Raw genomic sequence first — 22360 nt, forward strand, 5'->3', positions numbered from 1 at the left:
CCTTTCAGTAAACAACAACAACAATAGTAATAGTAATAACGACAACAACAACAACAACAACAATAATAATAATAATAATAATAAGGCAGCCTCTTGGGATTTCATTATTGGTAGACTGGAGGGAAATGCAATGGCTTCAGATGAACAGGTTTTCGTTTAAACTGGTTAGAGCACATTGGGCTGGGGAGAGGAGAAAGACAGGTGCTAGACAATAGCAGCAGCTCATTTGCATAATTTTGTATAAAAGTGCACTGATGTATGAAGTATAAAGTGGCTGTGTTGAATACTGAAAATGAAGAATCTTGGAAAACAATCTATGTTGCCTACCCAGTTCTGAAATAGCTGAGCATTTTACAAAATATCTCGTTTCTTTGTGGAAGTGACGAGTGTTTTAAGCTCTCTCTCTCTTCTCTCTCTCTCTCTCTCTCTCTCTCTCTCTCTCTCACCTTCTCCCCCTCCCTCTCCCTCCCTCACCCTCCCTCTCCCTCCCTCTCCCCATTTCTCTCTCCCTCCCTTTCCCTTCCTCTCTCCCTGCACTCCATGCCATAATGTGTGTATGTGGGTGCATGTGCACTCATGTACAATTTTTTAGAAAACATACTTTGTATACTATTGTTTTAGGTAATTCTTCAAAGTGCATTCTCTAAAGAGATGAGCCATGGCGTGGGGGTCGGGGGGAGCAGAGGTGTGTTTGCATCTCCCTCTAACACCGTGTAGCCCTTCTCTGTTCTTGCATGATGAAAGGTTGTCTGGAGGGCTGCAACAGTGTGCAGAGCAAAGATTACAAACAGCAATTTTTGCAGCCCAAATTGCTTCCCAAATGAGGGAGCACAAGATTTAGAGGTGAGCATAAGTGTCTGTCTGAGAAGCATGCAAAGGCTTCCACTGTGTGAGAAACGTACGTCTGACTTTCTTTTGACAAGTGTTCCTTAACAGGCGCCCCCCCAGATATCTGAAACCCATCTTAACGCACTCTGGTCCTCCACTGACCACCACGTTACCTGCATGGTGTGGCCCAGTCTCCAGGCTGCTCACCAGTCCTCAGGCCTATGGGGTGAGTGAACAATCACATGGGGCAAGCCTGGTGGGTACCGATGAGCTAGAGATCTCAGGGCTCTTACTCCCTAGCTTGAGGAAGAGGCAGTTTTTAGAATTTGTTGTCCCAAGAGGCATTTCTCTTCTTCTCTGCCCCGTTGTTGCTGATGTTGGCTTATCCTTCTTTTTAAAAGGGCATTTTTTTTTTTATTGATGCCAATATCTTTAACCATAAAATGAACTTGGAAAATGTAAAAGTGATGTGCCCTCACAAACTGCTGTGTTTTGAAGTTTTGGATATTAGGTCTGTGCTTTATAGCTCAGGGGAGTAGAATTAAAAAAACTACTGAGAAGCAATTAGAGTCATTACCAGCAAATCAGAGTGTCAGGCAACTGGAGGAAAGCAGAGTGTGGGAGCTGAAAGTGGCCTAAGGAGCCGCCGTCAGCCAGCATTCCCTTGCAGGAGGCTCTCAGATCTGCTCAGCAGCTGGGGGCTTCATGGAGGAACATGACAGAAATAGCCCTCACACAGCAGATCTGTTTTAAATAGCTCTCAGATGCACCTAGAGTAGGCTAAAGGTGGGAACCCTGTCCTAGGGTGACACAGCCAGCCTTCCTTGCACAGTGACTTGGTGCCATCCTCCCTAGCCAATAGAAATAGAGCCTTCAGGGGTACCTCTGGAGGGGGCGTGACCATCACTGGACAACAAGTCTATTCATTCCTGATATTATCCAGTCCACCAGGGTCAATGCTAATCATCTCTAGTCTTGTGACACTTGTCTTAAGAAATATGATGAAAATCTGTTTACAGTAAAATATAACCTATTTGGCTCCAGGGGTTCTTGGGAAACCAGGTGCCTTTCAAAACCAGCACAAGATGTCTCTAAGGACCCAGGGTTTGGCTTAGTCTTGACTCTGGTCAATTTTCCTGGGTGCTAGTGAAAAGATTCCCCCAAATACCATTCTCCTCCCTCAGCCCAAGAAGGATGGGTCATGGCCCTTTGCTGTGCAAACATGAAAACCTGAGTTTGGATCCCCAGCAGCTGGCATGCACCTGCAACCCCAGCCCTGCAGACATAGAGACAGGGGGCGGGGGACGGGGATCTCTACAGCCTGCTAGACAGCTAGCCTAACCAACTGGTGAGCCTCAGGTTTAGTGAGAGAACCTATCTCAAAATACAAAGAGGGGAAAAAATAGAGGGGGAAAGTAGAAAACCCTTAAAACCAGCTGCTGTCCGCCTCTGGCCTCCACCTGCATGTATGTGTATGTGCCACATACACATAATGTTCTATTTCTTACACACCAGGGATGCTAGTGTTCTCTGCCTTCATCATGAAGTGATCTGTCTCTTTATCTGTCTTAACAAACCAGGAACAAGTGAAAGAGGATGACGTGGAATGTATCGTAAACCAAGATGAACTTGCCATGAATTACCAGGAGCCCAGCCCCTCGCCCAGCAGTCCTGCCATTAAGCTCACTCTGGACCAGAAGTCTTCACCCCAGACTCCAGGCAAGGAAAACATCTATGAGGGAGACCTCGGCCTGGGGGGCTATGGACTCAAACTCGAGCAGACTCGAGGTCAACCCCAGACGGACTAACTGGCATGATGCGTGAGACGGCAGTCCTCAGACGTTAATTCAGGACCACTGAGGAATGCCACAGAAGTGGTGCCGAGAGAGGCAGAAAGAGTATTAAGAACATAAATTGGGCAGAATCAAAACCTTGTCATATATATATCCTCCCGTGCCTTCAGAAAGGAGAATTCATTACCTTCCCTGTGTTACGCAACCTCATTTAATTATCTGACAGCCATTTTTACTGCTGGATTCGGGGGCCAGGGGAGTTAGGTCTAGCCGCCACTGAGATGAACCATATGCGCTGGGTCTACAGGGGGTCTCCTTCTGTTCCTCAGACAGCTCTCCAGGCCCTTCGTGTGGATTTTGGATTCCATTCCACTAATTATGGAACATTAATAACATGAAAAGGGTGGGAAAAAAAAAAAAAGCTCCTGAGCATAAGCATAAGTGATAAGTCTTATCTCTTAGGACTTGACTCCGCTTGTTCTCACTGACTGTAGGGCTATGTGTAGAGCCCAGTGAGTGTTCGGTGCCCACTATTGATGGCCTCAGAGAATTCACATGAGTTGGGGGGGTGCTGGTGTCCTTTCTGGCACTTTCTCCATCCTGTTCTTCCCACCATTCCAAGGAGCTGTTTGCCTCCAGGTGTGTCTATGTTAAGTGTGGGGCCTCTTGCCAGCTGAAGGGGACTCTTTCTAGGGAAAGCTGGTTTCTTTCCCACATCTTACTCAGATGATGAACCTCCCTTCCCTGTGCACACTGGAACAACTGCTTGGCTCTTGAAGCAGATTCCCTTTGCATGCTGCAAAGTCATATTTGGCAGCATGACCCTTCCACATGGAGGAGACTGTGCAGGAGCGCTGCCCTTTCCCAGTTTCAATACTGGTGACCGATTGGCAACACAGAGGCAAAAAAGAAAAAAGAAAAAAAGAAAAAAGAACAGGGCTGCTGGCATTTAGGCCACACTGAGGCACCAATCAGGACCCACCCCCTTCCTAGCGTGGTTCATGGCTGCATTGAAGAGACCAACGTGATAGCTTTTAATTCAGCTGCATGACCTGTGCCTTTGAAGCCATAAGATACCTCAAAGCCTAGCTCGTCTTGAAATGCAGATGTTACTGTTAGGCTCCCCAGAGCAGGCTTCAGACTTAGGAGCCTACGAAGACGACATGGTGGATTTGCTTTTGAGGGAAATGGAGAATGATTTGGAAATGGAGAATGATTTCTTTCTCAGGCCCAAAGCCTAAAACTAAATGCATGCTTCGCTGAGCACTCTTAGGCCTTAGACCTGTGTGGTCAGGTATACTGCTCTGCCTGTCACTTTTCTTGCTTCCAAATACTGGGGGAGGGGGGAAGCTTTTGTATTTCAACTAAGTAAAATCTTGCCATTTCAGGTAAATATGGCAAGCGGAGAAGTTTTCTAATTTGACGTCATCCTAATAAAATTTTTGTTATGGAGTACGACTGTGTTGGCTGTAGCTTCATTTAGAGGCATCTCCTCTGAGCAGGCTAGCAGAGAGCTCTACGCTCTTGTCTTTAGGGGTCTGCGTGCAGCAGGTGCTAAATGCTAGCACAAGGGAGATGCATGACCCCTCAGGCTCATGAACAGCCAGCAGGACTAGGGCATCAAGCCACTGAAGGAATACAGGAATCTGGGAGGATGTCCCAGACAAGAGAAACTGTCACGCAAAGTGGCTCAGCCTCCTTTCGTCCCCTGAGAGGTGACCAGAATGTATGACGAACTACAAAAATAGAGGAGACACTAACAGAGAAAGGAAAGAAAGCAGAAGACGAGGATTCATCCTATTTCTGCCCACCTCAAGCAGAAGGACAAGGTGTTTGCTTTAAACACACACACACACACACACACACACACACACACACACACACACACACACACACCAGAGAAAGAAAACAGGCTTCAAAAAAAGTCAAATAGTAATGGGAACAGAGCAAGTAGATGGAAGAGGAATCTGACCTACCAGGTGAAACGAAGTAAGATGTGGAGGGATGGGAGTTGACTAAAGACTGAGTCACAAAGAATGAGTTAAAATAAAACTAGTCACTGCCTCCCAGGTGGCTTCTTGCTTAGAGACAAACTCTCTTTCCAACCTACCATCATGAATTACTGCTGACAAGGACAGTGGGGACACCACTATCAGGCTGGTCCCTGGAGTAGGATCTTGATCACCACAGCCCATCTGATACACAAGACAGTGTTCCCATCTTGCTATATGACTACCAGCCTTCCTCCTTCTGATCAGTCCCAAAGACCCTAGCAGAGGCTAGTGCCCAGTTAGCTATTCATAAAGCCAAGCCCTGTTATGCTACTTCAGTGAAGGATAATGAATTATGATCTTAAGCAATGCTCCGTGCTTTGATTAGCAGCCTCATGACTGTGAAATTCAAACCTATTATTTACTGCCAGTTTCTAATGCATAATAAAGGCACAAGTGCTTTCTTCAAGCTACTAATATTTTCATTCATTATTAGAGCTTGAAACAGAGTTCTGATTAATTAGATGACTGGATCTTCCTTGAACTTTTTAACATGGGCATGTCACACACATGCATACTCACACACAGAGTTTGACTCACTGTCAGGGCACCATGCAGGGCCTCTGGTGCTTCCCATAATACCTGGATATGTCTGAGCAAGTCTGAAGCTCACTATCAAATGTTATTAGGGTCTTTATTCATCATGTAATTTCTCATTTTTTTTTTAGAGATCAATATAACACTATAAATCAAAGCTGAAATTTTAAGTACTCTTTGCACCTCTAATATCATGTGCAGAGCTATTTTTTTTTTTTTTTTTTTTTTACAGTGAAAGCAGAATAACGTTTATTTTTCAATGTAGACACATTTTGGAAGTGGTACAAATATACCCAGTGGACCCCAAGTCCAACTTGGAATCCTAAAATGCGAGTATACTTTAAATAGAAGGCAAGAAATGTGCAGAACCAAGCTGTCTGGCCAAGGTGTAGTCCTACCTGCCATCGTCTCTGCGACAGTCTCTCCTACAAGACTGTCCCACAAGTTACAAATCTGTCTCCAAGAAACAGATGAGATTCCTCCTCAGGTAGACAAATTCCTCCTCTGGTTGTCACTGGGGCTTCTGGCTTTTCTTCTCCCAGCAGGAAGTTCCTGAGGAGAGTCTAATTTGTCCGTGTACATTGTTTGAATCGTATAATGACCAAAGAGAGGGGCATAAGTGTCTCTTTAGATTGTATTCATTTGGCCGGCTGGTCACATTTCCCTATTCTTAATGTTTGGTGTGTGTGTGTGTGTGTGTGTGTGTGTGTGTGTGTGTGTGTGTGTGTTGTTTTGATTTTGAGACAGGGTCTTTCTACACAGCCCTGGTTGTCCTAAAACTCCTAGAGACCACACTGTCCCTGAACTCAGAGATTCACCACTCGTTGTTTAACAGTTCAGTGCAGTATGACTGCATCTAAAACAAATATAAGTGGAACTCATGTGGGAGCTAAGGTTAAGACTACATTCTGTTAGCATCCAATACACAAGAGCCACTGTTCACAGCCTCTTAGCTTTGGTTGCTTTTGGAAGGGCTGGCCTAAGAAGTCCGTCTTGTCAGTTTGAGACAAGATGTCACTGTGAAGCCCAGGCTTGTCCCAGGCTCATGTTAGCTTCAACCTCCCAAGTGCTGAGATTGCAGGCAAGCATTGCCGTTCCAGTGTGCCTCCATTTGGTTTCTGACAATTCCCCTCCCTTATCTATGAGCAATATCCTCCGAAGAATCACCGATTAACCATCCGAAGGTTTGTTCTCTGCTGTGTCTCGTTGCCAAGATAGCATTTCCAGTTGGCTGGTCTGATTTGAGCCCACATTGGGAGAGTAAGTGGCAGGTGTCAAGGAGCTAGTACCATGAACCTTTTATGGCAAGTTTTAAACAACTCGGGACTCTAGGAGGAATGGCTCCCAGGCCAAGCATTTCTAGAGACCATCCTGTTTCTTCCGTGGGTAGCATCCTAGCATCTCAAAAAATACCATCCGGGCTTCTCTGTCAGAAGCTATACTTCTGCAGAATGTTCACAGATGGCCATTCCATAAAACTGAACAAACACACAACTATCAAGGGCACACACTGTTGAGGAACGCTAACGCACAGTAGTTACAAAGCTTCACAAAAGACAACCAACTAGAGTAGGACTGATTTCAAACTAGCATGCGAACATCCAATGCCTATCAATCTTAGAAAGCTTAGACAGTATAAGGCATAAGTACATAAAAACTAAAAAAAAAAATAAAAATAAAAAACCACCCAAAACAGTAAGCATCATTACCGGGCTATATAGAAGATCTCTTACGTAGTCAAGGGACTGCTCCAATTACTACAAAAGATTATGTACAAGTAGACCTCATATATACAGTCACACAACCAAGCAAAGACGTACAGACCAGAGTTTCAAATAACAAAATGGTTCAAATGTTGGGCTTTCTATTCGACTGTACTGAAGACTGTAGTTTTTATTCTGAATATATGAGAAATTGCACATATTAAAAGCACTTGTGAAAGAAAACTTCATTGCCATCCTGACTAATAAATCATGACATCCATTTTTTTAAAGCAGAATCTTATACGCTGATGTAGACTGAGTTCCAGGACACAGTGTTAGAGCAAGTTCGGGCCAGAATGCATGCTGGGCTACTGTGAAAAAGTTGATAGAAATGGCTGGCTGCTAGGAACTGGAAGGAGTCAATTTTCACTTTTGTCCCTTTTGAGTTATACGTACTGTAGACTTTGAATTATTCATTCAAAATAAAATAATAATTATGACTCTTAAGAAATAATTCACTGCAAAAAAGCTAAGCTACAACAGGAAATGGAGCGAAAAGCTAGAAATGCTGTCACTTTCACCATGATCTTTGGGAGACCTTAAATGTGCGAGGTACAGGCAGGATGGTGGTGGCACACACGTTTAATCCCAGTGCTCAGGAGGCAGAGGCAGAGGCAGGCAGATCTCTGTGAATGTGAGGCCAGCCTGGCCTAGAGAGCAAATGCCAGGATAGCCAGGGCTACAGGGAGAAACCCTGTCTTTAAAAAACAGAATGAGGTACAGCTCGGGGAGCAGCAAGCACCAAGCCACTCAGCGCTCACACGTGCCACTCTGCAAAAGCTCTTTGGCTCCTTGGCTACTGAAACTCTGCCCACCTCTCCAATAGTTAGCGCTGTTTTAAAAGGTGATTTTGGATCAGACCAGTGAAATACAGGAGAAAGAGACTGTAACTAGAGCAATGTGCTGCTGACCCAGAAACAAGCGACAAGATCAGGAAAATCCAGCACAAGGTCCAGAAACAGACCTGCGAATATATTTAGAAAGCTAGTTAATAAAATATGGCATTTCTATTTGGGTTGGAGCTAAGCGGGCTAATTGGTTTTTCAATTTAGAAAATGAAAGAAAGTTGAATACTAACCTCTAAGGCATGTAAAACAAAACTCCTAGTGATTGGAGCAACATGAAAAGCAACAGGAAATTTAAAAGTAAATAAGACTTGAGAGCATGCAAGTGACCTTGTCATGCGGTCTTCCTGAGACAGAAACTAAAGCAAGTACAAATATGACTTAAATTTTTTAAATTAAAAATAAATAAATAAATAAATAAATTTGAAACTTCCTATGTTAAAAGACACAATAAGACAAAATTTGAAAACAGGAAACAAACTGGGAGAAAAACACATATAACACATATTTTATATACTATATCCCTATTATAGATTGGGAACTATTCTCCAGAATATGCAAATAATTCTTACCAATACATGAGAAAAAATTTAAAAGACTACCAGATTAAAAAGAAAACAATGGCAGTGATTAACAGTTGTGCATTTTCTACTCAGAATTTCTATTTTTAGCAACTATATAGAAAACAAACAGCGGGTGTTTACACATAAGGAAATATACGGAATAATCAATCCTTAGTGTGGCACTGTCTAACCTGTTCTCATTCTGGGGGACACTGGCAATCGTAAGCTACAGAGATTAGCCCATCTGCATCCACTCAGGAAATATTTCTAAAATATGATTGTTGGGGTTTAAATGTAAACTATCCCCCCCTTAGAATCATGTATTGAGTGAAGCCTTGTAACCAGCTGGCCGCGCTCTTTTGAGAGGGAAGAAAACTTTAAGAGGTGGCACCTAGCTAGAGGAAATAGGCCTTGTTCTTTCCTCCCCTCCCTCCCTCCTTCCCTCTCTCCCTCCCTCCCCCCTTTCCAACCCTTCCTCGTGGCTAGAAGCGGACACATTTACCCTCCATAACCTTGCATCTTGATGTTTGCCCTACTCAAGACCCAGCAACTACGGAGCCACTCTCCCTTACTCTGACGTCCCAATCACCATGAGCCAAAATAAATTCCCCCTCTGTCTACACTGTTCCTTCTCAGGTATGGATCACAGCAACACTGGGCCTGAATACTACAGTATTGCTTGTGAAAAGCAGTCTGGAGGCATAGAAGACTGAAAGGGTCCAGATTAAGAGCGACATAAACTGAGGCTGTGGGTTCATTTGTGTTACTCTTTAACTTTTATAGTAATACTATCATCAAGATTTGCCTGTTTGTTAAGATAACTTGAGTTTAGGAAAATATGCGGAAGATGATATAGGTTCTGCTGTGGAATTCTGTGCCAGGTGAGGGAAAGCCATAGAAAGCATGTAGGGTTTGTCGGAAGAGAAGCCTTGCCTTCAAGATGGGGGAGGGGAGGTATGCTTCAGAAAGACTTCAGGGCTTTCGTTTGAGTGAGGTCTTGAAAGATGAGAGGCTTCCCAGCTCTCTTGAGCCCTCTCCCACGGGAGAAGGAAGAATGAAAGCATTCCAGGCCAAGGAGAGAGTGTGGACAGTGGCAGGGGCTTGGGGCGGGGGGGGGGGGGGGGTGTGAGGGCATCTACAAAGTAACCCCACATGGGTACCGCATGGGTTGTTATGTTTGGAGGTAAGAAGTAGAGGAATGGGAGACAATTCTGGCCATGCAGAGCGAGCCAAGGAGCATCACAACCCTGTGTGGGCAGGAAATGAGTAAAGATAATTGCTCGGCTGGGCGGAGACAGAGTGCAAAGAAGGACGGAGCTCAACGACGAACTGCCTAGTGCTCACCCAGTGTGGGTGTTGCTTTAGCAGCCGAGAAGGAAGATGCACTAGGCACTGTTCTGATGCTGTGACAAAATGCCGTGACCAACAGCAACTTGTAGAAGGAAGAAAGCTTCTTTGGGCTTCTGGTTCTGGAGGGAGAGTCCATAGGGATGGGTGAAGCATGGTAGGAGGTGGCTGGAGGAGGAGGAGGAGGCTGAAAGATCATGTCTTTAAACACAAACACAAAGCAGAGGCTGAATCAGAAGTGAGATGATGCTATCTGACTCTCAAAGCTACCCCTCAGTGTCGTACTTCCTCCAGCAAACCTCTTCCTCCTCCTCCTCCTCCTCCTCCTCCTTCTCCTCCTCCTCCTCCTCCTCCTCATGGGTCCACCATCTCCCCCAAACAGTATCATACATTGAAGGGTCAAGTGCCCTTTGACCCTCGATTTCTCTAACTCCTGTAAAGAGGTCCTCATATGTGCTCTATGCAATAAGACTATAGATAGACTCTCTGCAAGGAAAAGCCTGATTATCTTCAAAAGATACCACAGTGATTGAGGTGCACCATGAGAGAACTACAGGCAAGGAAGAAAGGGAACAAGATGGAGAGCTGAGGCACGCTAGACTCCATGGTTGGACAGAGTGTGCACTTGTGAAACAAGCTCTGGAGAATCCCTTCCTGTGGATCCAGGACCTGACGTTTGCACGCAATGGAGAACTGGACCCAGAGCGACGTTGACTTCTGCTGTTACTGTAGCTGTGGTCTCAGACACCTGGCCTGCCTCTCCCCAGCTGTGATGGTTAGCCAGAGCATATTAACACTTCCCCAGAACCTATTGATCTGACAAATGCTTTGCTCCCGATGACTCTTAGAAACCACCAGAATTAGTTTGCTTTCCAATGGCAAATTCAGCAGTGCCACTTAACTGTCCTGTGTCATCGGCATCTGGTCATAATCAGTTCTTTGGGGCCCTGATCACCTTTCCCTTCCCTCAAGACATCACAGCCGTCTATTACACTGATGACATTTGGACCTAGTGAGAAAGAGGGAGCTATTATTCTGAACATAATGGTAAGACATTTGCCTGTCAGAAGCTTGGAAATAAACCTGACAAAAATGCCAGGTCTTTGAACCTTAGAGAAATTGCCCGATCTGGTACTGTAAGGTATATCGAGCCTTATGCTTCATCTTGAAGATGAAGGTGAGCCAATGCATATGGCCCCTCCTGAGACTACACAAGGCATAATGGATACTGGCTGTAGACTGTAGAGGGAGTATAGTCTTCATTTGCTGATCCAGATCATTTATCAAGCTTGAATTATAAACCCTTCAAAAGATATGGCACCCAAGAACGTGGCTTTACTTGGTAATAGGATCTTTGCAGATGTAATCAAGTTAAGATGGGATCATAGTGTATTAAAGTGAGCCCTAATTCTGAAAATTAATGTCTTTCTGTGGAAAGAGAGACACACAGGGCTGATAGCATGTGACAGTGGGGGCAGAAAATGGAGCGATGCCAGCTATAAACCAATGAAAGCCAAGGATCACCACAGCATCCAGAAGCTAGGAGACAGAGAGGGGACATTTATTCCTTCAAAGCTTACAGGTGGAGACTGTAAAACCTTGAATGCAGACTCCTGGCCTCTATACCTGTGCAAGAATAAATGTCTAACTTTTTAAGCAATCAGTGTGTGGTAATCTGTTATGATGGCCCTAGAGACTCATATGCCCAATGACCCGAAGAGCTGTGAGTTTGAGAGGAACTCTAAACAAGAGAGGGCTTTGCAACTGATCCAAGATATGATGCAAATTTCTCTGACACTTAGGCTCCATGATCCAGCAGATCTGATAGCACTGGCCCTAGAAATTCCCTGTAGATAAATCACCATTCAAAGCCTTAGGATTTCCTAGCAAAGCTGTGCTGTTCTTTGTAGACAACTACCTATGGATAAGGAATAATTTAGTATGTTACTAATCCTAGAAAAGTCTGGCACATACTCATGGGCCACCAAGATGGCTGGCATCATGAACAGGGTGCTTTATAGCCCAACATGGCATGAAGCTGAGGGACGTGGTATATAAAATGATCAATCAGGCAGGCAATAAAGGTACATTTTCATTTGTGTGACAAGTAGTCCAAATGCATATAGTGCGAAATGCAAGGGTTTTTTTTCTATACCTACTCTGAATAATGATGCAGAGACCTTTATGTTTATTAAAAGCTTCAAGTACTATAGCTGGGCAAATACTCATCTCTTCTAACGTGACAATTTGCCCTGGCCAACTTCCCAGCCATGTGGCCCATTCTCTGACATCTTAGTGTTGCCCTGGTAACTCCCTGGTCCCCACCTGAGACAGACACCCTCTCTCTCTCTCTCTCTCTCTCTCTCTCTCTCTCTCTCTCTCTCTCTCTGTCTCTCTCTCTCATACACACACACACTTCTATTTCTATCTCTATCTCTCTATCTCTCTATCTTTCTAGGCCCAGAAGCTCTGCCGTAACTGTCCAGCCCAGCTGTTGGCCATTCAGCTCTTTACCTGACCAGTCAGAAGGTGATGGAGAACAATGTTTACAACAGACCAAGACAGGAGATGCTCCATAACAATGACAGTGCCATAGTCAGACTGCAACAAGATCTCTGGGCGCAGAAATCAACATTTGAATACACAGAGCACAAAACCATCCTCCAATAGTGTAGTCCCTCTTGCACTACCTAGCTCCTCTTTCCTTCTATCAGTACCACTAAATAAATGGCTCCTTCTCCCTCCAAACTCTTATTACAACTCAAGACTATATATGACTAATTATCCCAACTTGACCTCTAGCCATAATATGATACATCTCCACACTAGCAGAAACAAATCGAGCTCCTTTTGATCTTACAGAAGGAGAATTTGAACTAGTATCAGGATTTAATGTAGAATACTCCACAGGACCCCTTGCCCTTTTCTTCATAGCAGAATATACCAATATTATCTTAATAAATGCTTTATCATCTATCCTATTTATAGGACCACTATATAATATAAATTATCCAGAAGTATTTACCAGAGACTTTATAGTAAAAACCTTAATTTTAACTTCCCTTTTTCTATGAGTTCGAGCCTCCTACCCTCAATTTCGATATGACCATCTAATACATCTTCTATGAAAAAACTTTCTACCTCTGACACTAGCACTGTGCACATGATACATCTCATTACCAATTTTTCTCTCAAGTATTCCCCCTTACACTTAGAAATATGTCTGACGAAAGAGTTACTTTGATAGAGTAAATTATAGAGGTTCAAACCCTCTTACCAGCCAGCACCCATAGCTTCACAAGGAAAGCCACACAAACAGCTGCCCAAGGCAGGCCTGGTTTACATATCGGTTTTGCAAAACTCAAATGTGGAAAACTGCAGTCCTTTTCTGAGGGACAGAGATGACAGTCAGTCCTTACAGTGAGCAGAACACTTTGCTGTTCCTTTTGTTTGGATGAGAATTAGTCAAAGGTAAAGATCTCTAGTGCCTTGGGCTATAGCAGTTGTTTTGGCTAGACATCTTGAAGTTAGAAATAGCATGACTGGAAAGTTGGGGGCAAGAAGTCAGAGAAAGAAGAGTCTGCATAGATATCTCTAAGTGTGCAAGAAATGTGATGGTGTTTGTGTGCCATGTACATGCTCACAAATAATAATGACCTCAGCAATATTATGTCATAATAAATAAGTGAAAAGTGAAGAGGATGACCTACTACGTGGGTGCAAGTGAGTCTCTTTGTCCAGCCGTTGGTCTACCCAATGCCTCAGAAACAAAGTGTTTGTTGTGGCAGGGTTGGGGTATGTGTGAGCTTAATGAAATGGACTTTCACTCCCCAGCACCAACCTGGCCACAGCCAATGCTGAGTGCCCTTCTGCCAGTAGCAGAGACCAACACCGCAACCCCCCCAACCCCCTGTGCAGCTCTAGTTACCCAGACAATCAAGCATCCACCTGGCTGCATATTGGTTCCACTGATCCACTCCCATGGTGGATAGCCCTTTGTGCTTACTGGAATATATATACTTGGATATTAATTTGACTTCCCTGACCCAGTTCCTTTCTCTTGAAAAAAAGGAAAATAAAGGGCCCCCATAATCCTATGTTCTGTTGGTCTAGAGCAGGGGTTCTCAATCTTCCTAATGCTGTGGCCCTTTAATACAGTTCCTCATGTTATGGTGACCTTGAACCATAAAGCTATTTTTTTTTCCCTTTACAACTGTAGTTTTGCTACTGTTATATTTGATATGCAGGATGTCCTGTGAAAGGATCACAACCCATAGGATTGAGAACTGCTGGTCTAGAAGTCTAAGCAAGGATGACTTTCACCCAGGACCAGTGTCCTGCCCAGCCACTCCAGTCCTCAAAACCCTGAAACACGAACAAAGAAGGGTGTTGCCATGTAGACGATGGTCTGAACCTGTCTTCCAAGAAGGAACTGAACTACTACTGCATAGTAGAGCTAAAGAGTAGTGAGTCTAGAACACCGGCAGTTCCATAGAGCATGTCTGATGCTAACAATACTCTGTAATTCAAGTCAGTGAGGAGACTACAATAATTTAATTAGGAAAATCAATTCATGGCCCAAAGTCATCATGACTGAAATCCTAAGTTGCTCTGGTGACCTAAAAACCATAGCTGGCCACGGTTATTCCTGAGACAAAAGGAATGTGGACAAGTTAAAAGAGGGTAGGTATAAATGCCAGAGACATCATGAGCTACAGAAGTTAGAATTCGATAGCCATGAATCTTTCTTTCTTGTTGTGTTGTTAAATGTTATGGACATATTAAGCTAATACTTCTATTTTCTTTTCACTTACAGCATTATCATTCAGAATAAGATAGATTATTGGTAACTAACTTTATGTCACAGTACTAAGTTACAGGAAGTCAAAGGAAAAGAAGAAAAATGCTATAAGGACTTTCATCCTCTTCTGAGGAAAGGATTAACATGGCTTTTCTTATAAGACAGCTGTAGCATCAGAAAGTCTCCTAGTTAGGGTTTCTACTGCTGCAACAAAACACCATGACCAAAAAGCAAGTTGGGGAGGAAAGGGTTTATTTGACTTACACTTTGCACATCACTGGTCATCATTGAAGAAAGCCAGGGCAGGAACCTGGAGGCAGGAGCTGATGCAGAGGTCATGGAGGAGTGCTGCTTACTGAATTGCTCCGCCTGGCTTGCTCAGCCTGCTTTCTTAGAGAACCCAAGACCACAAACCCCTGGGATAGCACCACCCACCACTTCACCATTGATCCCTAATTGAGAAAATGCCTTCCAGCTGCATCTCATGGAGGCAGTCCCTCAACTGAGGCTCCTTCCTCTCTGATGACTCTAGCTCATGCCAGGTTGACACAAGAGCAGCCAGTGCGGAAGGAATGGGACTTTGTTATTGTCTTTCTGTCAAGACTAAATTATTTAAGGAGGCATGAATGGCAAGGATGGGTGTTCGTGGCCATTTTCACGTGCTGGTTTAGCTATGCTGTAGTCCCCACTATTCAATCAAGTACTAATGTAGCTTTTGTTAAGAAGCTATACATCATAGACGGTTGATGTGCATAAGAGTTGACTTCAGTTAGATAAGACCGTGCCAGATCATCTGGGCGGCATTGCTTCAATCCACTGAAGGTCTCAGGAATAGGACAGAAGTCTGTGGAGAGCAAAAGTTTTACCTGGGGACAGTAGTGACCAAACCCACCAGAAGCTTCCAGCGCCATAGTGATGGCCTGCCCTCCAGGCACCACACCTACTTGTAGAACCTCACAATTCTACAACAAGATTCTGATCTTTTCCTTCCACTCTCTAGAACAGAAGGCCATTGGCAGTTAAGAGGAAAGTCCACAAGAATAAACAAAGCACAGAGACATCTGATGGAGTCAGATGTATCAAAGAAAGTGTTTCGGGTATTCTTTCTTTTTTTCTTTTTCCTGAAAACACACTCATAATGTTGACCTGGTCAGTCTCCTGACCCTTCTCTGTCTGCGATATAGTTGAAGGAGAGCTGATGTTCCTAAAGATGACCCTGAAGCAACTGTGAGACCAGCAAACAAGCATTCATGGGCATCCATTGTCCATGTCAAGGCAGTTGTTAGGCCAGGTATGGGAGGTTGTTTGGGGGTATAAGAAGCTTAGCATAGGATGTTAAGGTTGGTAATAAAAGGTTCCATATGCTTCTTAAATATTTTCCATCAGCCTGTCATTCACTGCGTTCAACAAACACATACTAAACTCTTATAACAGACTACTGACAATGACAGTTAGGCAACGCCAATGCCAGAGTCATTCATGGGCTAAATATGAGGGAGCAGAAGGAGCAACAGTAGAAGCCAGAAAGTGCATTAATTTCAAAGCACATGCTTCATTCCATCATCACACAGACTTCTTCAATTTAGCAGTGAATGGGGAAGAAGAGAGGATCTCCCACAGCCTGAGGAAGAGAAGCGCGGAGCAGTAGTAGCCTACTTCTCTGCATATTAGTGCCCTCTCCCTCTCTTCTCTCCACCGCCCAGTGGGGTGGAGAGAGACACAGCAAGGACCTAATGCCAAGGTCAGACTCAAGTGCCTCCCATATCCGAACCAGGCCCAGAGCAATACAGAACCATACCAGACACTCACGTATCCATCCCATGCCTGGTCTAACTGTCAGTTAGTAGAAACCACCAAGTCACCCTTCCTGAAAGCCCATTTTCTACCCACATCTAGCAGATGGCCAGCATGAAAACATGCCGATTAGGCAGAATTAAACTGAATTAAATTTTGGCTCCCTTGTACCTGGCACTATCTCCTGAGTAAAGAAAGGAAAATGACAGCAGGAGGGAAAGGAACCAATATGCATGAGCCTTTGATAGTGATTTTCTACACATGCTATCTTATTTCATCTTTGGGATCCTGGAAACATCATAAGATCCCTGACTTATTTACATGGTCCAAGGAGACAAGAGTCTAAAAATCCCCACAGGTGACTAATGGCAGAAGTGAATTTTGAACATAGAATAATATAGCTCTAAGGCCCATGAGTATTTCTCTGCTATGCCAGGCTGCTGAAGGGAAGATTGTATATGCCAAGAACCCTCACACACTAGCATTGGGCAGAGCTTTGGACAGATGTGAGCTAGCTTTGGTGCAGGTAAGGACCCAAGTCAGGGCTTTAGGATGCTGATTTCTCTACCTTCTCTTCACTCCTGCACCTTGACCTCATTCTCAGCAGACCCAACCCATGGCAAAGATGCCCATCAGCACATCTGGGCTTTCATCATTCTTAAGGCCTGTAACTCCTAGACCCTTAGGGTAGCTTTATCCTAAATCATAGGAATGCAGTAATTGGCCATCTCTAGCCTCCAGCTCACCTCTGAACAGTTATAGGGTCAGATAGCCTGTATTACACACCCATCGTGTAGAGTCCCAAACGTGAGTATTTAGTGGACAGTTCCTGTCAAAAACAAAATTTAAGCTCTTGGGTCGTATCTGCCTAAATTAACCTGCAGAGCCAACAGGAGAGTGTGGAAAGAATAGTTCATCCTTCCAAGGCATTTCAACTTCTTCCAGGTGGTCTTTGTTTTGTTTTGGTGTTTGGTTTTTTGAGACAGGGTTTCTCTGCGTAGCCTTGGCTTTCCTAGACTCACTTTGTAGACCAGGCTGGCCTCAAACTCACAGTGATCCACCTGCCTCTGCCTCCCAATGCTGGAATTTAAGGCATGTGCTACCACCACCTGGCTCTTCCAAGTGGTCTTGGATCTCAACACTACGAGGAATCACTTGGCACATAAAGAAAGATAGCCACATGGAGAAGTTTATGTGGCATGGACATGTGGCTGCTTGCCAGTGTTCAGCACAACTCTTCAGCTATATGCGTGAGCCAGCATGGATGATGACAATCCTAGGTGTGGCATTTGACTAGAATCTTATGATAAGCCCCTGAGCCATAGACACCAAAGAAGCTGTTCTGGGCTTCCTGATCCACAGAAACTGCAGAAGAGTAAACATCGCCTATTGTCACTGGCTTTAAGGCTGGCTGGCTTGTTTGCAGTAGTCGCAACACAAAGCTCCTAGATGTACAAAAAGAACTCTGCAGCTGCACATCTCGTTAAACACCTCTTGCAGGAAAAGCAAACCCTTTGCTCACCAATAAAGATTCTAGAAGAACAAAGCCTTGCCCTTTCCCCATCTCAGCATATACATATCTGATTTCCCCACACTGTCTGATCCTAAATTCACGAATGCAGTTACAGCACCAAAGTGGCAATAGCGACACACCGTCTGGTCAGGGTAACACATGGGTCCAACCAGGGTTGAATGGAAAGGAGAGACAGTATGGGCCTTCTGAGCTAACTGCTGCGTGAGGGAACAGAGAGAAGAAAACTATTGATGACTTCTGGAGGGTTCTGATCTGGGCAGAGGAATGAAGTGAGAACAGAGTTCTTTCCGTAATCCGTAAAAGCACCAGGCTTAAGAGGGCAACAGGAAAAGAATTACCATTTGCCACTAGGCCTGCACATTGGACCAAACCAAGAAAGCCTCTAAAATTAGTAATACCTGGAGCTTCAGAATCAAGCCAGACTGTGGCCCAAATCCAGAAGAATATATATATATATATATTCCCCCCACCCCAAGGCAGAGTTTCTCTGTGTAGCCTTGGCTGTCCTGGACAGCCTTGGCCTCGAACTCGCAGTGATCCGCCTGCCTCTGCCTCCCGAAGTGCTGGGATTAAAGACGTGTACCACCACGCCCGGCCCAGGAATATTTTTTAAAGCTCCCAGGTGATTCTGTTGTGCAAACAACATTGAGAGCTAGGAGCTGATAGGGGCTTCCAGGAGGGGGAGGGGCCAACTGTTTGCAGGAAAAAAAAAAAAAAAATGTCCAGAGGTGTCCTAGAGCAAGTGGGAGTTAGCTCATGAAAGATCTCAAAACCAGATCAAATAGAGAAGAGAACGTGAGCAAGTTATGCGAGTAGAGGTGTGGTCATGTGACACGAGGCTGTGGGCCACATCCAAGTCAAAAACCACCACAGGTGGAGGAGGAGGCTGCCCAAGTTTCTGTTCTAATTCCGAACCTCAGCCGTCACGCCAGCACCACTGCCCTGCTTTTCTAAAAGCTCCAATTCACAAAACCTGCGAATCATCAACTTCTAAATCCTTGGCATGCAACACATTGGGATATCATTTTAGGGAGCCACAGCTGCTGCCTGAACAAAAGAAGAAAGAAAAATAACTGCTCCCTTCCGAGGCCCGGTGACCGAGCGACAATGTCATCTGACGTGCCACTTCAGACTGCCCCCCTTCGTTAATACCAGATCTAAAGCTACAAACCGCATCTGAATTTGGCTCAACTCTGCCTCTGTCCACCTTGGATACATATGTTTTCGAAGTGTATTATTCATCCCTGTCTCAGATCTTCAGTGAGAAGCCGTCCCCACCCCACCCCACAGTCCAGAGAAGAGGATGAGTGATCTCATAGGCTTTGCCCATTCGGAGTGTTTTATTTGCCTCCCTCAAAGGCCTGTTGTTGTTCTTTCTGAAGTCAGCAAGCCAACCACCTATCTTAGCCCAAAAGGATGTGTGGGGTAGGTCTTCTTATATTTTAATATGCATTTGGGTACACTAAGGGGTTTTATTAAAATCAGGCAGGAAGTCTGAGAGGGACCTGAGGATCTGCAGGCCTAGAGGGCCCCCAGATGACACTTCCCAGAAGCCAGGGCAATGCCCATCAGGCTTGGGACTTCCTTGTCTATGGGAAGTCTGGAAGTTACAGGGCTAAAGCAACCACAACATCTTTACCAATTTAACCACATTACCCATTTAAAGCTATAGTTTTGCCAAATTGTGATTTTCACAGAGGTTCTTGTATTTTTAAGGTAGGTCCACATATGATGAAGAAGGATTCGTGGCTCACACCAGCCAACTTCAGGTTAATACAGGGCAGTGTGTGTGTGTGTGTGTGTGTGTGTGTGTGTGTGTGTGTGTGTGTGTGTGTGTGTCTATTTCTAATCTATTTCACCTTTTTGGGGTATCAATGTTTATACTTAACAAATATCCATTTTAGCTGTTAGTATTACATCATCACAATTCACAAATCTATATTGATCACTCAACTGTAATTTGCTAAGACACAAAAGCAGACCTGGAAGTAACAATGAAAACACAAACTCTTAACACGGCATCCATGGAGGTTGCAAAGGGGACTCTGTAAGATCATAGGTCCTGGTTCCGGATGCCGGGCATGAGAATCTGCAGAGCCAACACATTCACAAAGCAGCCTGCAGGAGAAGACTCTAAAATGCCCTTATCAGCCCCTGTAGGAGTCATGTTAGAGATGGACATAATACTGAAAATTTAAAAACAGAGAGGCAATTCTGACAAGACCCTTGAATGCTTCCAGGACAAGTAAAAAAAAAAAAAAATCTAGTACAAAAATCCTCAAATTTGGCTCCCAATTGATGTAGATGCCTACGCCACAGAAATGTCATTCAAAGCTATATAGATAGCAGCAAAAGAAATAGATCAAGCTATAGTTTTGCCAAATTATTTCCTAAACCAATTTGATTGGAAAGAATGAAATCACCAGGAATGATTGCATACATCACTAAACCCAGCTCAGAGAGATGGGAGCACAAACATCAGGAGATTAAGGTCGACTTAAACACATACCAAGACCCTATCTCAAAAAGCCAGAAGAAGAGAAGAAGAAGAGAGGAGAGAGGAGAGGGTATGGGGCAGAGGAATTAAAAAAAGAAATGACTTCTAGGACATAGTTTTCAAGGTGGAAAACCCTTTCTGATCACAAGATAGTTGATCTTTCACTTTTCAGTGGGACAGTGTTCTGGTTAAGCTCAATTGTCAACTTGATTAAATCTAGCATCACGTGGGAGACAGCATCTGGGCACACCCACAGGGGAGTATCTTGACTGAGGTTTACTGAGATGGGAAGAGCATCCCCCACTGTGTGTGGCACCATTGTCTTAGTTGGCATTATTGCCTGGCTTGGGATCTGTATAACGTAGGAGAAATGGAGCCGAACACAAGCATCCTCATTCTCCATTCCCTGACAACAGATGCAATAGGACCAGCCACTTCAAGCTCCTGCCCAGTATGATGGACTTTACCCTTGAGGACCAAGCCAAAATAAACCCTTTCTCTCTCGAGTTGCTTTTGTCACCACAGCAACAAGAAAGGCAGCTAAGATTGACAGTATCATCAATGTGTACCAAATACAAAACAGCTCTTGGCTAATGTACAGGATGGGATGAAATGGAAGGCTATCTTCTTGTTTGTGACATCCTTGCCACAGCAAATACATTACATTTTGAAAATGCTTGTTCTGTGCCTGACAGAGCAGATGAAGGAAGAAGTGTTAGGATCATACTGACAAAATCCTATTAGGGTGACCAGGAAGGTCTTAGCTAGGAAGATAGCCATGTCTACCTTCAAATTGCTCTAGAAGAGAAAAAACAATACACTCCCCATCCTCTACTCAGTGAATATCTAATGAGTGCCTGTAATATATGTGTCCTACCTATGTAAGCCTTGCATTAGAGCAAGAGATAGATGTAGCTATGTCACTCAGCCCCGTGGGTTTGTGAGTGAGTCGAGAATATAGGCTGGGTGGTGACTTTGCATAGAGAGGGTATGGCCTCTGGGAGAAGATGCCATTTGAGTAAAAACAGGGATAATGAGTGAGACACATGTGTAAGGAGAAGCTTCCATGCTTGTCTGGAACCTTCAAGAACAGGAGGGAAACAAGGTAAGCAAAGAAAACTGTAAAAATACCAGGTCAGAGTGGGAGGAGTCATGGGGAGAGGCAGTTCCGATAGGCTGTTGCAAAGGTTGCTTCCACTCTCAGTGAAATCAGAACTGGTGGCTGCCAGCCATGGGAGTGTCAGCAAATGGCAAATCTGACCTCTAAAGGAATCACTCTGGTTCTTTGTGGAAATAAATTTTCAGCAAGCAGTAAGGAATATTGGTCTGACATTGCTGTGTGACAACTTTAAAAGCTCAGCCTCATAAACAGTGAGTATCTCACTGTTCAGATATCTGGTATCTGGAGGTCTGCTGGACCAGACTGAGTCCCACGGGAGCCAGTGTCACTTGTCTTCCCCTGCTCCCTTTCCATCCTCCAACAATGTGCTTTGATCTTATTCCCCCCTCCTCCAATTTCCCCCAGATCCGTTCTCCCTCCCCCACCCATTCCTTTCTTTTCTGTAATGTCCACCAAGTGCAATTTGTATGGCCCATATAGTCTTGGATGTGTAGCCTTTCACTGGACTGTGATCAACCTATCAAGGGCTACATCCACTCTTACAGGAAACCAGCTCTCCCGCTTCCAGCAGCTGTCAAGTGGCAATATTTTTTCCTTTTCTAGGAGTAGGACTTGTACCCTCCCAACCCCACAATGGAGATGTAGACCTGCAATTTCCTTCCCATGTTAACCATTGCCATTACAGAAACATCATAAACGTGATTTTGATCTAATGCTAATATTACACATTAATTAAAACAACATTCCTTATAGTTTTGTTTGTTTGTTTTGTTTTCTTTTAGCACACAATGTAGAGCATGCACAGTGAACACTTTTTGCTTTCACTTCCAAAATGCTCTAAGTATAAGGCATGGTGAGGCTCACTAGGGTTTGTTTTTAGTGAAGAG

At 44.3% G+C, this 22360-nt stretch overlaps 1 protein-coding gene across 1 annotated transcript in view; it reads left to right on the forward strand.

Moving 5' to 3' along the window:
• Slc9a9 (solute carrier family 9 member A9) overlaps positions 1-2864 on the forward strand; it is a 565142-nt gene extending 562278 nt beyond the window's left edge. Inside the window, exons 15-16 of the mRNA XM_051140492.1 lie at positions 949-1054; positions 2409-2864. Of these exons, the coding sequence (XP_050996449.1) occupies positions 949-1054; positions 2409-2636 (334 nt within the window). The 3' untranslated portion in view covers positions 2637-2864. The remainder of the gene's footprint in view (positions 1-948; positions 1055-2408) is intronic.
• Positions 2865-22360: the final 19496 nt, after the last annotated feature.

This window comes from Acomys russatus, chromosome 32 (assembly GCF_903995435.1).
Source record: "Acomys russatus chromosome 32, mAcoRus1.1, whole genome shotgun sequence".
NCBI classification, from domain to species: Eukaryota; Metazoa; Chordata; class Mammalia; order Rodentia; family Muridae; genus Acomys; species Acomys russatus.